The 22,023-nt window shown below is 47.7% G+C and overlaps 1 protein-coding gene across 1 annotated transcript in view; it reads right to left on the reverse strand.

Moving 5' to 3' along the window:
* The window catches only part of CTSE (cathepsin E), a 76,825-nt gene extending 55,160 nt beyond the window's left edge, over positions 1–21,665 (reverse strand). The window contains exon 1 of the mRNA XM_069760101.1: positions 21,585–21,665. Within this exon, the coding sequence (XP_069616202.1) occupies positions 21,585–21,640 (56 nt within the window). The 5' untranslated portion in view covers positions 21,641–21,665. The remainder of the gene's footprint in view (positions 1–21,584) is intronic.
* Between the last annotated feature and the right edge of the window lie 358 nt (positions 21,666–22,023).

Below are 22,023 nucleotides of genomic sequence, written 5' to 3' on the forward strand. Positions count from 1 at the left end.
GCTGATGACACCCAATTATACACTTCTGCTCCTGATATCACGCCTGCTTTTTTAGAAAACACCAGTGATTGTCTTACCGCTGTCTCTAACCTCATGTCCTCCCTTTATCTGAAACTGAACCTGTCAAAAACTGAACTCCTCGTGTTCTCTCCCTCTACTATCCTACTTTTGCTTGACATTGCCATCGCCGTGTGTGGTTCCACCATTACTCCCAAGCAACATGCCCCCAGCCTTGGGGTCATACTTGATTCCGAGCTTTCATTCTCCCCCCACATCCGATCACTGGCTCGCTCTTGTTATCTGCACCTCAAAAACATTTCTAGAATTCGACCTGTTACGTGTTACGGAACCACTCAGCACCCAGAATATGTTGTGCAGTTATATGTATGTATAATAGGTTCCATGTGAGATGCATGTCCCTAATGCATCAGCCCACAGCCTGCGCCCAAGGGCAGAGGGGACACGATATTCCCCTTTTGTCCGCCCCCCCCCCACCTTTGTAATTCACACAGTAAATATCGGCAGGCTCCGGCCACCTGCGGCTATTGTAATGTATGTCTGGCCTGCCGCTTTTCTATTGGCCTGCCCTCTGTATCTGTGTTATATATTCTGTGTCCTGTGATTAAAGTGTTGTCAGACTGGAAATACGTGGAGAAGCAGTGATCTTTTATATGCGCCCATGTAACCAAGGAATTCCAGCCTGTGTCCTTCATTCAGACTCCAGCCAAAGCAGAGTGGACCTCCGGAAATATGGGGTGGTACTGAAAGAGGTACCCAAGATTGGTAGACCCCATTACACTGGTGGTAGACAGGGGGATATGATACCCCTTCTACAGTAGGAAAGGAATGAATGAAAAACAGCTACCAGAAGTTAAAGAGGACTACATTAAAAGATCTAGTGGAAGCCCGAGGGTTGATCGCCAGCAACAAAACAAAAGCGGATTTGATAGCAGCCATCATGGAAAACGACAGTGCAGAGCCCCCCAATGTGAACGTGGAGGAGACTGAATTCCAGAGGGAGGTAAAGAACAGACTGGTGTTCTATGGCCCAAACTTTGCAGTAGAGATCATACGAGAGGTGATGGCTGATGTGCGTACTGATCTAAAGGAAAAGATGGCCGAGCGGACCAGGATAGAGCTAGCCAAGATGGAGATGGCAGAGCGGAGAGAGGAGAGTCAGTGAGCAGGGGGAGCTCTGGCCTTCAACCAGGTACCTTCAACAGTAAGCCACAAAAAGATCCAGTATAATGCCTTCTGACAGTTGGGGGAGGCAGAGGAAGACATTGATGGCTTTCTGCAGGACTTTGAGCGGCAGTGTGCCCTTCATCAAGTGAAGCCGGAGGAACGGGTTCAGATTCTAGTCAGCAAGCTGACATGCCGGGCAGCGGACGCCTATTGCACGGTACCTGATAAGGACTGTATGGCCTATGAGTGGATCAAAGAAGTGATTTTGGCCCGATATGCGCTGACACCAGAGGCATACCGCCAAAAGTTCCGCGGACTTATAAAACACGTAACTGATACCCACGCTGAATGGGCCTGTAAATTACGGCGGTCACTGCTACAGTGGGTACAAGGGAGCCAAGCAACCACTTGTATACTGTATACTGGCCTGTAATACCCCTATAATACCCCAGTACCGGGTATATACTGTATACTGGCCTGTAATATCCCTATAATACTCCAGTGCCGGGTATATACTGTATACTGGCCTGTAATACCCCTATAATACTCCAGTACCGGGTATATACTGTATACTGGCCTGTAATACCCCTATAATACCCCAGTACCGGGTATATACTGTATACTGGCCTGTAATATCCCTATAATACTCCAGTACCGGGTATATACTGTATACTGGCCTGTAATATCCCTATAATACTCCAGTACCGGGTATATACTGTATACTGCCCTGTAATACCCCTATAATACTCCTAATACCGGGTATATACTGTATACTGGCCTGTAATATCCTTATAATACTCCAGTACCAGGTATATACTGTATACTGGCCTGTAATATCCCTATAATACTCCAGTACCGGGTATATACTGTATACTGGCCTGTAATATCCCTATAATACTCCAGTACCGGGTATATACTGTATACTGGCCTGTAATACCCCTATAATACTCCAGTACCGGGTATATACTGTATACTGGCCTGTAATACCCCTATAATACTCCAGTACCGGGTATATACTGTAAAAAAAAAAAAAAAAAAATAGGCTGAACTGGATGGACAAATGTCTTTTTTCGGCCTTACTAACTATGTTACTATGTTACTAAGGAGGACGTCCTCCAGCTCTTCTTGTTAGAACGATTCTTTAATGGACTAACCCCCGAGACACAGGAATGGCTTCGGGACAGGCGGCCAACGACTCTTGAGGAAGCCGCTTGTCTGGCCGATGAACATCAAGATGCCAGGAGGCCGCAGTTGTCCGGATCAAAGATGGTCACTAGGGGCCCGCCCATGGACCTGGAGGGCCCCAAACCACCGAAGATTGTAGGGGGACCAGCTAGAAACCCGGCCTACCACAGTCCCCCTGGGCGTGATGCCACACCTGTCGTCAGCTGGGCCACCTGCAAAGACAATGTCCCAACCGGACTCAGCATACCCAGTGGCCAAAGGCGGGAACAGCTACCTTCAGCCGGGCTGCTGTACACTGCTACCAAGGTGAAGCTGACCCGGCATTAGGGGCTACGACTAACCAATGGGTGAAATAGATGGTGGAAGTGCTGCATGAAGTAGACCCCGTGCAGGCAGCCCGGGCAGATAATCGACAATAGCATCGACAGGTCATGTGGGTTAATGGGAAACGTATGCCGGGACTAAGAGATTTCAGGGCAACTTTGACCCTTGTGAAGCCTCATCTCGTCCGGGACCAAGAGAAGATGGACCGGACAGTGGCAGTCCGTGTAGCAGGGGGAGCTATACATTGACTGCCCACTGCCAGGATTCACCTGAACTAGGGAGTTGGGGATGGGCTTGTTGAAGTCGGCTTGATGGAGGATTTGCCTGCAGACGTCTTGCTGGGAAATGACTTGGGGCCCATGTTGTCTGCATTCTTGGTTGCCCCTCTGGCTGAGGCATATCCTGTGACCACCCGGAGACTAGTCAAGCTCGAGCTGTGGAGGCGGGATCACACTCAGATGAGGCCCAGGTAAGACATCCCAGCCCTACACGTATTGCCATAGCCAGACACATTTCTTGGGCCACCCCAGATGAATTTAAGAGGGAGTTACTTGAGGATCCTTCATTGGAGGGATATCGTGGGAAGGCACAGGAGGGGAGAGGGGTACTGGAAGGGGAACAGTTTGAATGGAAGCAATGACTCCTCTACCGGATCACAGAGCAGCACCACACAGGGACAAGCCCCACTGTAAAACAACAGCTGGTAGTTCCCAAGAAGTATAGGCAGGAGTTACTGCAAATCTCTCATGACATACCCTTGGCCAGGCACTTCGGCATCAGTCGCACCAGGCATCGTCTGACACAAAACTTCTTTTGGCCAGGGGTAACCTATGATGTTCGTCAGTACTGCCAGACCTGTGACAGTTGCCAGCACATTGGCAAGAGGGGGGATCGATGCAAGGCCAAATTACGCCCACTCCCCATTGTGGAGGAACCATTTAGCTGAGTAGCGGTTGATCTGATAGGGCCGCTAGCCAAACCCAGTCAGTCAGGGAAAAGGTATATATTGACAGTGGTAGATTATGCCACATGGTATCCAAAAGCGGTTGCGTTACCTAACATACTGGCGGAGACGGTGGCGGCCGCCCTGCTCCAGGTTTTCTCACGGGTTGGATTTCCCCAGGAGATTATCTCGGACCAGGGTACCCAGTTTACAGCAGAGGTGACCAACCAACTGTGGAAGCTGTGTGGCGTAAAGTCCATTAGAAGCGCCCCGAAACACCTGCAAACCAATGGGTTGTGTGAACGCTTTAAAGGGACATTAAAACAGCTTATTGGGACTTTTACCAGGATCTACAGGGACTGTGCCCCAAGAATCCATGGGGTTCCCCCCTTCGAGCTGGTATACGGGAGACAGGTAAGGGGACCCCTAGACTTAGTGCTAGATCACTGGGAAGGGGAGGGCCTCATAGAAGGGGTACCTATTGTACCCTATGTGCTGAAATTCCAGGACCGCCTACAGGAGCTGACCCAGGCTGTACGTGAGAACATGCAGGCAACCCAGCGGCACCAGTACATATGGTACGATCGGAGGGCCAGAGAGCGCAACTTGGAAATAGAACAGAAGGTCCTGGTGTTAGAGCCCACTAAGCAGAACAAGTTCCAAGCTGCATGGCAGGGGCCCTACCAGGTAGTGGGGAAAATAACCAACACAACTTATAATGTCGCCGATTGTGATGACCCCAGGGTTATCCGCATGTTCCACGTGAATATGCTGAAGCCCTACCGGGAGCGCCCTGAAGAGGTAGTGGCCATCTGTGCACCTGAAGCAGAGGATTTAGCCGGACTTCCCTTGCTGGATGTCTTAGGGGAAAAGACTCAGTCTAAAACATGGGACCAGGTACACTTGGGTGAAGACCTAGGCCCCCGGGAGAGACAGCAGGCGGAGGAGTTGTTGAGGCAGCGACAGAGGATGTTTTCGGGGAGACCAGGGTACACTCACCTGGCACAACACAAGGTTGAGACCCACGATCAGACCCCCCTGCAACAAAACCCCTTCAGCGTCCCTGAGTCTATACGAGAGGGGATGCAACAAGAGATACAAGAGATGTTGCGTTTAGGGGTCATTGAAGAGTCATCCCCTATAGTGTTAGTGCCCAAGAAGGATTATTGTAACTCTCTACTAATCGGCTCCCCTCTTACCAAACTCTCCCCACCCCAATCTGACGTGAATGCTGCAGCCAGGATCTGGCACACAGTGTGCCAGTTTGCCCAGAGGAAATGACAAGTTGTCCTCAGTGGGAGGTGTATCGTCTGGGCCTTCTGTATCATCTGTATCCCCCCAGCCATGCTCCAGTGAAGCCCATGTGTCATGTCCCATGATTTGTAAATCATCCTGACAGTATTACATTATCATTGTGTTGTTATATTGTGTTGTATCAGAGCTTTGCTGTCTTTAGAAGTTTGCCCTTCCTCTCTCCCTGTCTCTCTCTGATGTAGCTCTGATGTTAGTATCTCCTCCCTTCTTCCCCATTCTTCTTCCTCATAGCTGTCTATTAGCCCTCTTAGAAGCCCATGTGTTTCCAGCTCTGGTCAGAAAAGTATTTTATACCTACTGTATGAGTGCATATCTACAAGAATTCAGCTGGAACAATAAACCTCCTTCTGTAATTTTCAGACATGCCTCCTACAGTCAAGTTCAAACTATCTGAGGACAACACTACGTGTGAGTAATGCGAGTCACAGATGTGTGCTGCAGCTCACACTCCAGTATCGCCTGCTGCTGCTGCTCGCACAATGTCTCCAGCATGTGTATCCACCTTGTGGGTATGAGGCATATGAGGCAGTGAGTGGGAAGGCAGAAGTGAAGTTGCAGCACAGACAGGCAAGCATTATCATGGTGAGAACGCCAAAAGTGCGCACAGACGGCCTGCAGTTTCAGCAGCAGCTTTGACATATCTGTATAATTTTTAAGGAAGTGCTAGACCACCAAATGCAGCACATGCGCCAAGCAAGGGATGTGCATCAAACCGGCTAGGCCCAGATGTCCTACAAGATTTTTCCTGTAATCGCACGCCACCAGGCCGGGCTTGAGGTTTAGCGGCACCAATCACTCATCTGTCTGTTCTTTGATCCTAATCCGCAGCTCCTGCGCAGTGTGGGATTGATGTGCTCAAGTTGGTTACTCATGTTGATCGGATAAGGAGGTGGAGGAAGAGGAGGCAACAAACATGGACAGAGAAACATCCAGCAATCCTTGCTGGTGGGTAGGACATGAGCCAAAATGCTTTCTATCTCAGGCCTAGCTGCCACTTCATTTACCCAGTGGGCAGTTAGGATATATTACCTTCCTTATCAAACAGTTTGATGACTTATCTTATTTAATCTCTGCAAGACTAATTTACAGCAGAAATAGCAGAGATTGGACAGTACTCATTTCAATTCCTCCAATTTATATGTAATAGGACTAGCAATCACCTAATGCAAATAGATACAGAAAGGACAGGCTAACGGAGCGCCAAGCTGGCAGTCAGGGGAGATGTTGATTGAGAAAGGTCCAATGCAGCTCCTGCCGGGTGCCTCAGGAGAGGAATAAACAGTGAGTTGCAAAATACTCCGGTCACATGGAAGTGCACAGGACACAGATGAAGGGATTAAAAGTTTCTTTGTTTATTGAAATCCACAACGCGTTTCGACGGAACAGCTCCGTCTTCATCAGGTGGCAGTACATCTGTGTCCTGTGCGCTTCCATGTGACCGGAGTATTTTGCAACTCACTAGCAATCACCTAATGGCACTCATGAAACATGAATAATTTCTACTTGTTTTAACTACAATGATTGATATATACAAATCTGTATCTGAACCAGGTGATAATTCCCAACAAATGTGTAGGTGCAATATTGCGCCCCATAACAATACCAGATAGCTACTTATAAAACGCTGCCCCTGTTGCACAGCAAACTAGGGCACAGGGTGCAAAAGCAAGTTGGCTGCTACTGTGTACCACAGCCAACCCTTAGCCTTTTCTCTTTCCATATTTCCTCCTCCTGCTACTCCATTTCCTCCATTGTCTCCTCATCTGGTCAGAAAGTGAAAGCAGTGTGTGTGCGATTATGGTGTTCCCTGCTGCTCGCCTATCGGTGGTGCAGCCTCAATTCTACCTTCCTGCTGCACGCCTCATGTGTAACGTACCCACAAGGTGGAACTCCACATGAAATATGTTGGAGAGACTGTGTGAACTGCAGTAGGTGATAGTGGGGCGTTTTTGTTGGTCCATTACGAGTCACTACAGAGTAGCTATTCCTATGTATAACAGTATCCACTTCAAGCTACTAACACTGTCCTACAAGGCCATCCATAATGTCTCTTGCATATATCTCCTACCACATAATCTCTGGTCCTCCAAAAACCTCCTTCTCTCCATAATCATACGTTCCTCATCCAATTGGCTGCAGGACTTCTCTAGAGTATCCCCCATCATGTAGAATTCTGTGGCCAAACACATTCGATTATCCCCTACATTCCCAAATTTCAACGGGATCTTGAAAACCCATGTCTTCTTCAGAACAGCTTACAGCCTGCAATGACACCGCTGCCACTTCACCAACACCAGAGCTGTTTCAGCCCCCGAACCTACTGTCTCCTCCATTATCCTGTAGAATGTAAGGCGGCAAGGATAGGGTCCTCTCCCCTCTGTACCTGTCTGTCACAAATACTTTGTTCATTATCATTTCAATTTGTGTTTTATATGTAACCCCTCCTTTGTACAGCATTATGAAATCACCCAGTCTTCACACCTGACCTCCTTGCCAGTGTAAGCAGAGCAAGAAGCTGCAGCAGTTGACACCTGTATTTCATCATCAGCATCATCAGAGATGTGCTGCAATGGTCCGCTGACCATTTGAACTACCTCTCCCGCGTACACATTCTCCAAGAGAACAAGTAGTTGGGCATTAGTGCACTCAATATCTGAAATGTGGGGCATGGCCATTTGTATAACCCATGGAACCACAGCTAGTAGGATCATCAAGAACCAAGAGACTGCTGCATGACTTAGGGCTCAGACTGCAAGCAAGGGGGTGAGGTTGAAGACAGATGCCCATGGGCTGCAAAATCTGCACTTTCAGCAGGGGACTGGGTGGAAGACAAATCAATGGAACTGAAGGCAGTCTCAGCCAACCAATCTAAAACCACCTCTACATTGTTATGGCCTCACCATTCATCCAGCGGTATGATCGTCCTGTTGCCTGCGTGCACCACAGGAAGGTGGTTCATTTCAGTATGTAGCAGGCACAGCTCAGCCACGTCCTCTCTCTTCCTGCAATAGCTACACCACCACCAGAAGCCACATGGCCACATGCCCTATTTGATGCTCTTATCATTGTTTTCAAATGGCCTGGAGGTGGGGTTAGAGGGAGAGAGTGAGTGGAACTTGTGGGGAGCTTAAGGCACCAAGGACCTAGGGAGCAGCGCAGAGGGGAAGGCCTTCAAATCCACCTGGATCTCCATGACCACCTGTCACTAGTGCCCCGGAATGCATCTGCCATTAAAGGTAAAAGAAACTACAGTCTTTGGGTCCTCAAGTCCTTTTTCCACATCCTCAGTCCTGCAACCCAACGTCCACGATCCCTGATAGACTGTACTTGTAACCCTGGGGCCTTGCCCTACCTGTGGGGAGCAGAACAATCTCAGCTGCGGCACCAACAGCCCCCTTAAGCACTTTCGGCTACCCATTGCCGAACACCACAGGTGGCGTTACGTGAAATCCCCTACAAACATTCCCTCATTACCTTTATTGCACGCCCAGGGCCACAGACTGGGTCACTGCTGCTGTGACCAACCCTTTAAGAATAGTCCGACCCGGTTCTGAGTACCCACGGCCCTAGTTGGTGTCGCATATGCGCAGAGGATGTAACGCTGTCATGCGGGCCTGTAAGCTGGCGTCGGTCTGTAGAGAGGGAGTCAACCTTCTCTTGTTGCACATGCTGGGACCCAGCAACTTGTGTCAGAGACATCCTTAGGAGACACTGGTCAGTCCTGTAAATGGATCCGGATATAGCAGAACGTATAGGTGATGCTCCCACCATCACCTATAGAAAAGCTCGATTGCTACAAGACAGAATTGTCCATAACCCCTTCACCACTCCCCAAACGAGCACGTGGCTTAAAAGTAATGTTACAGGGTGCCACAGATGTGGTCATTGCACGGCTTGCCAGTTTGTCGATCCAAGTAAATTCTTTGTGAGCAATGTGACAGGGAAGAGGTATGAAATTAAGCAGTTTATTAACTGCAGCACAAAGGGGGTCATTTATAGAGCCTCATGTACCTGCGGCATGGAATACATTGGTAAGACCATCAGAGAATTTAAAAAAAGAATTGGCGAGCATGTTGGTGATGTCGAACACAATAGGGGACACATCTGTGTCTCGACACATCAACCATATGCATAATGGACAAGTTAAAAATTTGCACTTTGTGGCTATAAAAAAGGTCTCTGCACCTATGCGAGGGGGCAACTGGGATCAGTTGCTGTTACAGAAAGAGGCGAAGTGGATATTTTATTTGAACACTGTATCACCTTGTGGTCTTAACGACCAAATTAACTATGGATGTTTTATCTGATTCCTCTGATTGTACCTTATTGTTGCTAGCCAAGTGCTGTTTTACACATGCTGGGACCCGCCAAAAGCCCTGTTTTCACGTGCGCAGTCCCCTTTATATCACACCCGCCCCCAGAAGTCAGGTGCAAAGGTCTGTCCCAGTCAGTAAGTGCTTCCCCCGGCAACAAAGGTGACAGACCCAATAGTTCCGGCCCAGACACTCAGGAGAACTGACTATTCTGGTCTATCTTCCTACATTCCCCCACTCCTTTAACTCGCCTTCCATGGGCGAGGGTTCTTGCGAAACGCATTTCCATCTTCTTTTCTTTGGTACATTCTGCTGCCAAATAAAATGTTCCTGATGAAAACGATTGGGGGGTTTGCCTGGCGTTGTTCGTTTGCAGCATCTTAAATTGGAAGGAGTAGTGGGCGGTAATATCAGGTGCAGAAGAGGGCACTGGTACATCTGTATTCTCAGGATCAGGGTCTTCATGAGCCCCAAGTTTTGATTCCTCAACTTCCTCATCTTCTTCTTCTACCACCACGGGAACTGGCTCAGGGGTCCCTGGAGTTTCTTCTGCTCTTACTGGGTCTCTTGACAGACAAGGCCGAAGTATGTTCCCATGAACTATCCGAGTGGAAGAGCTCGGTTCTCCTTCAGGCTGAATCTTATACACAGGCCCTTCAGAGCTGACTCGTTGCTTTACCCGGTATGGGTCCTTCTCCCACCGAAGACATGGTCTCCGACCTGAAGATCTGTTGCTTCTGATGGGGTCCTCTCAGCATGTTCTGACTTCCGAAGCCTGGTCTGTACCAACCGATGCAAAGCCTGCAGGCGATGATGATGTTCTCGAACCCAGGAGGACACCCGAGTCCATGAGTAGTCCTCTTCTGGATCCAACTCCAACTCGGTAATTCCCTTTCGAGCCCAACCAAATAGAGAGAGAATAGGGAGTGTGGCTCGTAGTTTGGTGCACTCGATTGTTGTATATCCATACCAAATCTGATACATACTCAGGCCACTGGGCTTTCCAGTCTTCTTCCAGGGTTCTCAACATTTGAATTAACGTTCGATTGAATCGCTCACAGGCGCCGTTTCCCTGAAGGTGATATGGTGTGGTGCGGGACTTGTCAATCCGGTACATAAGACGTAATTCTTCCATCACTTTTCCCAAGAAACAGGCGCCCTGGTCGGAATGGATCCTTGGTCGACATCCATAGAGTTGAAAGAAATCTTTACAGAATGCATGTGTGGCTGATTCCACGGTCTGGTCCCTGGTTGGAGTCACAACAGCAATTGTTGTGAAATGATCCACCATTACTAAGCAATGTTCATACCCCTGGTGGGGAAGATGTCACAATGGACTGTATGGGGGCCCTCTGCTCCGGTAGCTTAGACAATTCACATGTCCGACACTCCCTACAAGCTTCTTCCACGACCGTCTTTAACTGAGGATGAAAAATGAACCATTGTAACCACTCAAAAGTCTTCTCCTGACCGAAGTGTGCTCCTTTTTCCTGTGCTTTGGTGGCTATCTTAGGCAGCAATGATTCTGGAACCAAGACTTGCGAGGTGGCACCCAGCTCTGCCTGAAGTTGCACTTTCCGGTATAGTAAACCATTCTTCATCTGAGGGTGTTCCCACTGTCGAAGAATCCACAGAGTTACCTGGGACAGGGTACTTCTCTCCGATGAACTGAGGAGTTTCTTTGAGGTCACACACAGTCTAACCAGAGCAAGCTCACTGTCTTCCTGTTGTAACCAGACCCATTCATCCCGAGACTGGCCCAAGATGCCCTCCTGAGTAGGGATTTGTACCTTATCCATTGATGCCACCACCTTCCTGGCGAGGCTTAGGAACCTGGGGACCTCCTCACTTTCCAGTTCTTCATCTCTATTCCGCTTGGGTTTCACATGTTTCACCCTAGATAGGGCATCTGCGAGAGTGTTCTCTGCTCCTCTCTTGTAAGCAATTTTGTAAAGAAACTTTGCCATTCTGGTCACACATAGTTGTTCCAGAGCTCCCAGTCTTGCATTTTCCAGGTGAGCCAATGGATTGTTGTCAGTGTGCACCAGTACCTCGGAACCAGGCAAATATTCTGTTAACCTCTCCGTCAAAGCCCACACCAATGCCAGGTGCTCCAACTTAAAAGAACTGTAAGTGTCAGGATTACATTTGGAATTGTGAAGGTACTGACTTGCGTAAGCGATCACCCTCTCTCTCCCATCCAGTATCTGCGACAACACAGCCCCAAGTTCCAGCAAATTCCAGTCGGTGTGCATAAGAGCTTCCGTCAATGCTTTCTTCAAGTCTTGAAAAGCTTCTTCCTGATGTTCCTTCAAAAGAATGCTCCAGTTCTTGGAGCCCGAGGGTGCCCTTTTAAGCAGCTCCAGCAGCGGTGTTGCCCGATGGGCAAAATTCTTCACGAAACGGTGGTAATATCGGGTCAATCCCAGAAATGCTCGGACGTCCTTCACTGTCCCTGGAGTGGGCCAATCCTGTGTCACCACGATCTTTTCTCGGGGTGGCTTCACCCCATCAGCAGAATCAACATGGCCCAAATATTCAATCTGTGGGCGGAATAAATGACATTTTTGGGGCTTCACCTTTAATCCATGCTTTTGGAGGCGATTCAACACCTGTTCTAGCCATCGGAGATGTCCTCAAATGAAGTAGTGCAAACTATGATGTAATCTAGGTAGATAAGGGTTGCCTCAAAATTCAATTCGCCCAGACATCTTTCCATGAGACGCTGAAAAATTCCGGGGGCGTTGGCCAGGCCGAACAGCATTCGATTGAATTCGAACAGGCTCATGGGTAGAATGAAAGCTGTCTTTGCTCGATCTTGTTTGGACATCGGCACTTGCCAATAACCGCTGGTGATGGCCATTGTAGAAAAGAATTTGGCTTTTCCTAGTGCAGACAGAGATTCCTCAATCCAGGGTAAAGGGTACGAGTCTCGCACGGTACACGCATTGAGTTTCCGGTAATCCACACAGAAACGCAGAGTCTTGTCCTTCTTCCGCACCAGCACTATCGGAGCAGCCCAGGGACTCTGATGACACCTTTGTACAGCATCCATCCCAACATGCCGTTCAACTCCTGATACACCTATGGTGGAATTTCCCGATAGTGTTCCCTAATGGGCGAGGTATTTCCGGTAGGTATCTCGTGGGTGATGGCCGTGGTGCAGCCAAAATCGTCTTCATGGCAAGCGAGCACGTCCCTATAGCACCCTATCAGAGCCTCCACCTGTTGTACCTGAGCCTGAGTGAGTCTAGCCAGTTTGGCCGGCATTTGTTCCAGGACAAGTCGTCCAACCTGAATATGTCGGGGCTCTGGTGACAAAGAGGAGTTCACCGTCACAGTCCAGGGGTCTCCTAGTTGCACCTCCAGACTGAGTTGGTACTATCTCTTTAGGCATACTCACAATCCGGGCTACTTCAAATTTGGGAAGAACTGTGATGTCCTGATACTCTAAATTGACGCAACGTACAGGAACAGTTCCATCGCGCACAATAGCTAACGTACGGGCCACCAAGAATCCAGAGGGAAGTTGCTCTGAAGAAGAAGGCTCAACTTGAATCTCAACTCCTTCCAATGGCACGCGAGCTTGGATGGGCAGAGTGAGTACTGTTTGTCCGGGTGGTAGAATAAGCTTAGAAGAAGCAGGAACAATCACTTTGCCTAACACTCCTCCTTCACGGCAAGTTTCTTCAACTTGAGCTGCTCGCACTAACTGTTAGAATACGTTTCTTTGAGGCATATGTGGACTCCATTGCTTCAGAGTCTCATTGGAGGGTTCATAGATGAGGAGACTCCCAAATTCCTTTAAAATGTTCATCCCTAAAGTGACTGTATGTCCGCTGCTCACTATTCCCTGGGTTAGCACCACACTCTTCCGTTCCAGATCCTTTCCACAAATGGAGACTTGCATCCACGCCACCTCTGTGACCGGGATGGGTAGTTGGTTGGCAGCCATTATCTTTATCACTGGGACCCACTCCGGCCGCCTTGCTTTAGGAAAATGTCGCTGGAAGTAAGTTTCTGGCATCATTCTCACTTGTGAACAAAAGTCCACCATGCAGTACAGAGCAAGACCGTCGAACTCCGCCCAGACTAGCAGGCACACTGATGCTAAACTTGCACTACTTCCACTACTCCTCTGCATCTGTTCTGGCTCCAGGCGGCCACCCCCCGGCTCAGAGCCTGTTAGTTTAACGGACGATGGGGTGGAACTCTTCCTTGGCGTGTACACTCCCGGGCTATATGTCCACTCTCGCCACAATTAAAGCAAGGATTCTGGACCTTCCCAGTTCCCAGAGGCATTTGCGGCAATCTATGACTTCTTTTTAACATCAGCCAATTCTTTAATATTCAGAAGATCTCTCTTTAATTCTTCCACCCATTGGTGTTCAGTGATTGCACTCACGGTTACCTCCCCACTCCGGACCTTCCCCACCGGGACTGTCATCCCCTGCTCCTGTTCACGCATGCACGCTTCACTCCCTATTTCAGCAAAAGTCACCTGAGGGTTTACCCGCACACGCTCTCACAAGATCTGTTTCATCATCATCATGTCCCGCAAATCCACCACTAGAAGGTCTCGCAGCATTATGTCCTTAGGGCCTATACCAACGCCATCTTTCCTGACAATTGCAGTATGTAATTCCTGCTGTGCGCTCATATACTGATTCACGGTCTCCCCCTCCCTCTGCATGCAACGAAAGAGACGTGTGCTCAGTTCCCCTACATCTGTGGGGTCCCCATGGGTCTTTTCCAGAATATACAGCACTTTATTAAAAGTGTCTCGCTCCCTTGGGGTCCGCAACATAACTGAATCTCTGGCTTCTCCGTTCAATGCCATAATAGCCACTTTGACTTCCAATGCAGGGGTCATGGGATGCATCTTTATCATACCCCTTATGCGCTCAGTCCAGCTCCATAACACTTAAGGTACCTTCACACTAAACGACGCTGCAGCGATCCAGACAACGATCCGGATCGCTGCAGCGTCGCTGTTTGGTCGCTGGAGAGCTGTCACACAGACAGCTCTCCAGCGACCAACGATGCCGGTAACAAGAGTAAACTTCGGGTTACTAAGCGCAGGGCCGCGCTTAGTAACCCGATGTTTACCCTGGTTACCATCCTAAAAGTAAAAAAAAACAAACACTACATACTTACCTTCAGCTGTCTGTCCCCGGCGCTCTGCTCCTCTGTACTCACTGTGAGCGCCGGTCAGCCGGAAAGCAGAGCGGTGACGTCACCCTCTGCTTTCCGGCCGCTGTGCTCACAGTGAGTACAGAGGAGCAGAGCGCCGGGGACAGACAGCTGAAGGTAAGTATGAAGTGTTTGTTTTTTTTACTTTTAGGATGGTAACCAGGGTAAACATCGGGTTACTAAGCGCGGCCCTGCGCTTAGTAACCCGATGTTTACCCTGGTTACCAGCCCCGACCAACGACATCACAGCAGGATCCTGATCGCTGCTGCGTGTCACACTGAACGATATCGCTAGCCAGGACGCTGCAACGTCACGGATCGCTAGCGATATCGTTTAGTGTGAAGGTACCTTTACTCCCCGTAAACTTTGGTAAATTATTCGGCATTGCTCCCAGCGAGATACTGGACTTAGGGCCTCCCCCAACTGCTTGGTCTGCCGCCTCCATGCTGTTAGACTGCATCCTGCCGACTACACCAAATGTAATGTAGTAGCAGGAACGCGGGATGCAGTGACAAGCAGGAGGAGTTAACAGATTTTATATCGGAATATGTCCCAACAGTAAATACTCCACGCAGGAAGTAAGGTGGTGTAAGCATAGGGGCCCACAAAATATATTTATCAATAAAGGAATTGCAACAGATGTAAAACAACAGGTTAACTTATCAGTTCTGGTTCCTGGATGATGGTGGTTGGAAAATCCCACGATGGCGCCGTAGGTGGCACATGACGTCTTGGAGCCTGTCCTGGGGGAAGGTGAAGCACTGTCTCTGTATGGTGGTGGAGTATCCTGATCTTGTTATACGTGGTCTGGTGATCCTGAAACGAGGTGCAGTACCGGGGAAGGATTGTTGCACAGCCAAATAAGTACAAAGTCTCTTTTCAGAAGTGCACAAAACTGTGGCGACTCTATTTTTTGGGTCTGTGTGATTACAGCCATACCAGATTCATAATGTTTATAGTATGTGCACGAGCATTGCTATGCCTTATAAACTGTCAGTGCTACACTGACATACTGAACAAGCTTGATGCATCAAGCTTGCTAGCTCATTTTGATGCAATCGGATCACCATAGCAACAATCGGGCCCCCATGATGACGTCACGGGGGGCTCCGATCGGAGAGCAGAGGGGATTCCCTCCCTCTGCTGGCCTTCATAATGCTGCAATTGCTATAGATTTCAGCATTTAGAGGGTTCAACTATTGGGAGCATTGCAGGGACTGCTACTGACTGTAAGAGCCCGGTGTCAGCTCTTGTATCAGCTAAACACCTGGTGGAAATCTTACACGCACAGCTTCTGTGTATGCAAAATCTTCATGATGTATTTGGAGTGCCCGTCAGGGCCGTGGGGTACTTGGACTGGGTCCAGGGGTACTTAAAGGGGTGGTCAAAGTGACAGTGACCCGGTCCATGGCCCTGGGCGTCCAGTTAAAGGGGATGAATGAAAGTGGAGAATTAAGTCTAAAAAGGATAATTTGTGATGCCTCCTGTGGTATGTGGCTAGGGATGGCTGATGCTGCTTAAAGGGGTCCACTGGGGCTGATGGAGTCACAGCAGAATTGGTATAGCTCCCCACAGGTAGAGCTTAGTCCCCAGGGCTACCGGTACAGTTGGTAAGAGGGATGATTGACAGTGGGGTGCAGGACTGAGGGTGCAGAAAATAATTGAAGGACACAGGGAAAGCAGTTTCCTTTAGCTTTTACTGATGAAATGCAGGTACAGTCCAGGGTACAGGTAGCAGGTGGTGATGGGGTCCGGGCAGCCTGGAAACAGCTTGGGATCCACCTAATTAGGTGGGTTCGGAGGACTCCCTTCTTCGCTTTGTACTTAGACCCTTGCTGCCTGAAGCTCTGCACATGTCCCCTCAGTGTCTGTACTTCCAATCCGTATGGCTGACAGCCTGAGCCTGTCTTGGGCACTGCTTTCTCACTGGCAGCCCCAGGCTCCTGACCTGCTGTGTTGCCTCCAGATGTCAGTTCGGGACAGGAGACTTGGAATCTCCTGCCCTCCGGATTCGGTGGCTGAGTATGAAGTTCTCTCACCACCAGGACCCCCCCCCTCCCCCCCCCGTGAGGAAGAAAATGCCATTGTGGCAACTGGACTCCTGGGGTGCCACATATCCATACGTCCAAGGTTAGTAAGTACCTACCGACCGGGACATATGGATATGTCCAAAGTCGTGCAGAGCTTAAAAATTCTCTATCACTCCCTCACAACTCTAACTGTTTTTATTTTACTGCTACCTGTTTGATGACATTTCATTTGAGAACCTTCAATGCATTCTGGGATTCTCGAACGAGCCGTCATCAGGGGACAGAGGTTGCGGTGACTGCCACAACCTCTGCCCCCGCCTGAAGCAAAGCATCATAAGTGACATCTGTTACAGAGGTTGGGATAGTCTCTGCTTTGATGAGCAATGCATTGATTGTCAATTCTAATGGATGCTCAGTAGGATCTTGTTACTGTGCACGATTTTTCTCAATGCACAGTGACAATGCGCTCCCTTGCTGGCTCTGATGAGAAGTAACGAGTTGGCAAGAGAGCGCACTGTCAGTGCTCATTGTAAAAAGATTATGTGGCCTGCAGAATAAGCAGAGAGCTGCCCCACCCTTTCAAGTGATGTCACTTTGGGGCAGGGCTTCATTACAGGGAGAGTGCAGAGTCTGTGGCAGTGACTACAGCTTCTGATCCTTGACGCTTTGTTTGAGTACCCCAGCATGACCCGGGAGTTCTGAAACAAAGCATAACCAAACAGGAAGTAAAAAATAAAGCGATTAGTGTAGTGAGAGACTAATAGGGAATTTTTAGTTAAAGTATATTAGAAAAGAGATTAAATTATTACATTAAATAGACAGACATTTAGGATTAAAATAAATATTAGTTTTGGACCACCCTTTAAGGTTAAAGTTTCTCATCATATTAGTGTTTTAGTGCTGTGTTTGTTTTTTGCTGCATTTTTCAGGATACCAAAGATCAGCTTTGCTTCCACCAAAGGAGCATGAACACAGGTCACTAATGCAAGACATGTGAAATAGTGATGAGCCAGTGTACTCGTTGTTCGAGTTGCTCGGGTGGTCTCCGAGTATCTGTAACTGCTCGGAGATTTAGTTTTTGTTGAAGCAGCTGCATGATTTACGGCTGCTAGCCAGCCTGGGTACGTGTGGGGGTTGCCTGGTTGCTAGGGAATCCCCACATGTATTCAAGCTGTCTATCAGCTGTAAATCATGCAGCTGCATAAAAAAAACTAAATCTCTGAGCAGTTACAAATACTCGGAGACGACCCGAGCAATGAGGACACTCGCTCATCACTAATGTGAAACCATAAGGGTATGTGCACACGCTGCGGATTTTGCTGTGGATCCGCAGCTGTTTTGACGCTGCGGATTCGCAGCTGTTTTCCATGAGTTTACAGTACCATGTAAACCTATGGAAAACAAAATCCGCACTGCACATGCTGCGGGAAAAAACGAGCGGAAACGCTACACTGTTTATTCCGCAGCATGTCAATTCTTTGTGCGGATTCCGCAGTGGTTTACATTTGCTCCATAATAGGAATCCGCAGGTGTAAAACCGGAGGTGGAATCTGCACAAAAACTGCGGTAAATCCGTGGTAATTCCGCAGTAAATCCGCAGGTAATCCGCAGTGCGGTTTACCTGCGGATTTACAAAAACAGGTGCGGAAAAATCCGCCGAGATCCCACCTCAGTGTGCACATACCCTAAAACTATTTTTGAAAAAAAGGGCAATTTTATCAAATTATTTAGTGGAAAAAGATTTTTATGTCTGAAAAAGTAGTGACTGTTCTGAACAAAAAGTTCACATGAGTTCATGAAAAAATGCACAATTACAAATGTAACAGTGGGGAAGGTGAATAGTTTACCTAAAGGTACCTTCACACTGAGCAACTTTAGAACGAAAACGATAGCGATCCGTGACGTTGCAGCGTCCTGGATAGCGATATCGTTGTGTTTGACATGCAGCAGCGATCAGGATCCTGCTGTGACATCGCTGGTCGGAGCTAGAAGGCCAGAACTTTATTTCATCTTCACTTGAAACCAGGGTAAACATCGGGTTACTAAGCGCAGGGCCGCGCTTAGTAACCCGATATTTACCGTGGTTACCATTGTAAATGTAAAAAAAAAAATACTACATACTTACATTCTGGTGTCTGTCGCGTCCCCCGGCGTCAGCTTTCCTGCACTGTGTCAGCGCCGGCCGGCCGTAAAGCAGAGCACAGCGGTGATGTCACCGCTCTGCTTTACGGCTGGCACTTACACAGTGCAGGGAAGCTGACGCCGGGGGACGCGACAGACACCGGAATGTAAGTATGTAGTGTTTTTTTTTTTCATTTACAATGGTAACCAGGGTAAACATCAGGTTACTAAGCGCGGCCCTGCGCTTAGTAACCCGATGTTTACCCTGGTTACCCGGGGACTTCGGCATCGTTGGTCGCTGGAGAGCTGTCTGTCACAGCTCTCCAGCGACCACACAATGACTAAACAGCAACACTGCAGCGATCGGCATCGTTGTCTATATCGCTGCAGCATCGCTTAATGTGACGGTACCTTAAGATATTGGTAGAGCATGAGTTTGCAGGACACTGTTTACTTTTAGGCTGTGTGCACACGTTGCGTTTTTTTCGTGTTTTTTCGCTATAAAAACGCATTAAAAATGCATGCATTATGCATCCCATCATTTAGAATGCATTCCACAATTTTTGTGCACATGATGCGTTTTTTTCCGTGAAAAAAATGCATTGCGGTAAAAAACGCAGCATGTTCATTAATTTTCGCGTTTTTCACACTATTTAATGCATTGGGAATCTCCGTTAAAATAGCATCAAAAACGCACAAAAAATGCGTCAAAAACGCAAAAAAATGCATGCGGATTTCTTGCAGAAATTGTCCGGTTTTGCTCAGGAAATTTCTGCAAAAAATCCTGAACATGTGCACATAGCCTTAGGGTATGTGCACACGTAGAAGTGGTCCACTGCGGATTTTTCCGCAGCGGATTTGATAAATCCGCAGTGCAAAAGCACTGTGTTTTTACTGCGGATTTATCGCGAATTTAGGCTGTGTTCACAGGCTGCAGATTTTGCTGCAGATCCGCAGCGGATTTGGCCGCTGCGGATCCGCAGCAGTTTTCCCAAAGTTTACAGTACAATGTAAACCTATGGGGAAAAAAACCCGCTGTGCACATGCTGCGGAAAAAGCCGCGCGGAAACGCTGCGGATTATTTTCCGCAGCATGTCAATTGTTTGTGCGGATTCCGCAGCGGGTTTCAACCAGCACCAATAGGAAAGTGCTGGTGAAAACCCGCAGAAGAATCCGCAGAACAAACCACAAGAAAATCCGCAGTGAAAACCGCAGTGGTTTTGCACTGCGGATTTTCAAAATCTGCTGCAGAAAAATCCGCAGGAAAATCCGCTGTTTTTTTTCCACAGCATCTGCACTGCGGATTGCGTATCCCATAGGTTTACATTGTACTGTAAACGCATGGGAAACCGCTGCGGACCCACAGCTGTGGAAACGCTGCGGATCCGCAGCAAAATCCGCAGTGTGTGCACATAGCCTTATACTTTGGTCAGGGTATGTGCAACACGTTGCGGATTTGGCTGCGGATCCACAGCAGATTGGCCGCTGCGGATTCACAGCAGTTTTCCATGCTGTGTACTGTACCATGTAAGCCTACGGAAAACCAATTCCGCAGTGCAGATGCTGCAGAAAATTCCGTGCTGAAACGCTGCAGTTTATTTTCCGCAGCATGTCAATTCTTTTCCACAGCGTTTTGCACCTGCTCCTCAATAGGAATCTGCAGGTGTAAAAACGCAGGTGAAATCCGCACAAGAAACACAGGAAATCCACAGGTAAAACGCAGTCCGTTTTACCTGCGGATTTTACAAAACGGTGCTGAAAAATCCACGCACGAATCCGCAATGTGTGCACATATCCTTAAGTTGATCAGGCATTGCTCAATTTTACACTTTGTTTAGTCAGTGTTTACTTTGCTTGCATCACTACTGTAATTAAACTGTACTAATCATGACTGCCATGCTAATGAGAAGAGACCAAGACAATATAGTTTAAACTTGGGAAGCACGCAAAAATAAATGGGTTTCGCCTCCTCCTCTACATACATTTTTACTGCACTTTTGCACTTACTCATTGCTTCTTATGGGTAAAAAAAATGCTGAAAGTAGTGACATGCTGCATTATTCAAAAACTCATCAGTTTTCCAATTTTCCAAGTTTTCCTCTGTGACCCGCTGCTCCGCCACTCCCCCTCCCCCTGCCGACTTTCTGGGACCGTGACCTGTGTATAAGCCGAGGGGGGCATTTTCAGCACAAAAAAATGCTGAAAAACTCGGCTTCTACACGAGTATATACGGTTTATATAAATAAATATATATATATATATATATATTAACATGCATGTCTATAGATACAGCTCTGGCAAAAAATAAAGAGACCACCACATCAAATCCCTGTCATGGGCAGCCCAATCTCCAGACCTGAACCCCATTGAAAACCTCTGGAATGTAATCAAGAGGATGATGGATAGACAAGCCATCAAACAAAGAAGAACTGCTTACCAGAAGCCGTGTGAAAGACTGGTGGAAAGCATGCTAAGACGCATGAAAGCTGTGATTAAAAATCATGGTTAGTCCACAAAATATTGATTTCTGAAGTCTTCCTGAGTTAAAACATTAGTATTGTTGTTTCTAAATGATTATGAACTTATTTGTTTTGCATTATTTGAGGTCTGTAAGCAATGCATTTTTTAAAATATTTTGACCATTTCTCGATTTCAGAAAATAAATACAAAATTTACTCCTTGGAAATTCGGAGACATGTTGTCAGAAGTTTATAGAATAAAAGAACAATTTACATTTCGTCACACTAATAGAAAAGTATAATAGAAACATATGCACCACTTCTGCATTTATCACCCACTCCTGGTTTTGGCTACAAATACTGATGTAAAATACTGACCAAATACTGCTAGTGTGATGGCAGCCTAAAGAGAAAAATCTGAAAATGTTGCAGTGGTCTCTTAATTTTTTTGCCAGAGCTGTATACTATGTTCTTGTTTCTTCCACAATAAATCAGAAATGCAAAGCGACCACTCACCGTATTACCCCTTGGACAATAGCTGTGCACAGTATAAGTACAAGGAATGCCTTCATCTTGTGTATATGTCGCAGCTCCAAAAGCAAGAGCAAAGCTGGTGTAAATGCCAATTTATATCTTTCTCTAGAACCAAGCCCATGTACCACAGATAGTGTTGTTTGCCGCATAAAGTAAACATATGACTGATTTCAGAAGTCTTCATAGAGTTAATAAAGTTAAAGGCTTGTGCCAGGATGAACCACCCCACGTCAGATGACGGGGCATTTATTTGTGAACTGGTCATTGTGGATATAGTGGGCAGAGGAGGTTAGCTTACAAATATGCCCCCAGAATTTGGAGCAGGTGAGTACAAACATAGGTATTACATTTAGGGCTTATACAGAGAATGGTAATATTCGGTCATGCTATTCTATGGAACCAGTACAATGTAGCACAACAG

The sequence above is a fragment of the Ranitomeya imitator genome, chromosome 3 (assembly GCF_032444005.1).
Source record: "Ranitomeya imitator isolate aRanImi1 chromosome 3, aRanImi1.pri, whole genome shotgun sequence".
NCBI lineage: Eukaryota > Metazoa > Chordata > Amphibia > Anura > Dendrobatidae > Ranitomeya > Ranitomeya imitator.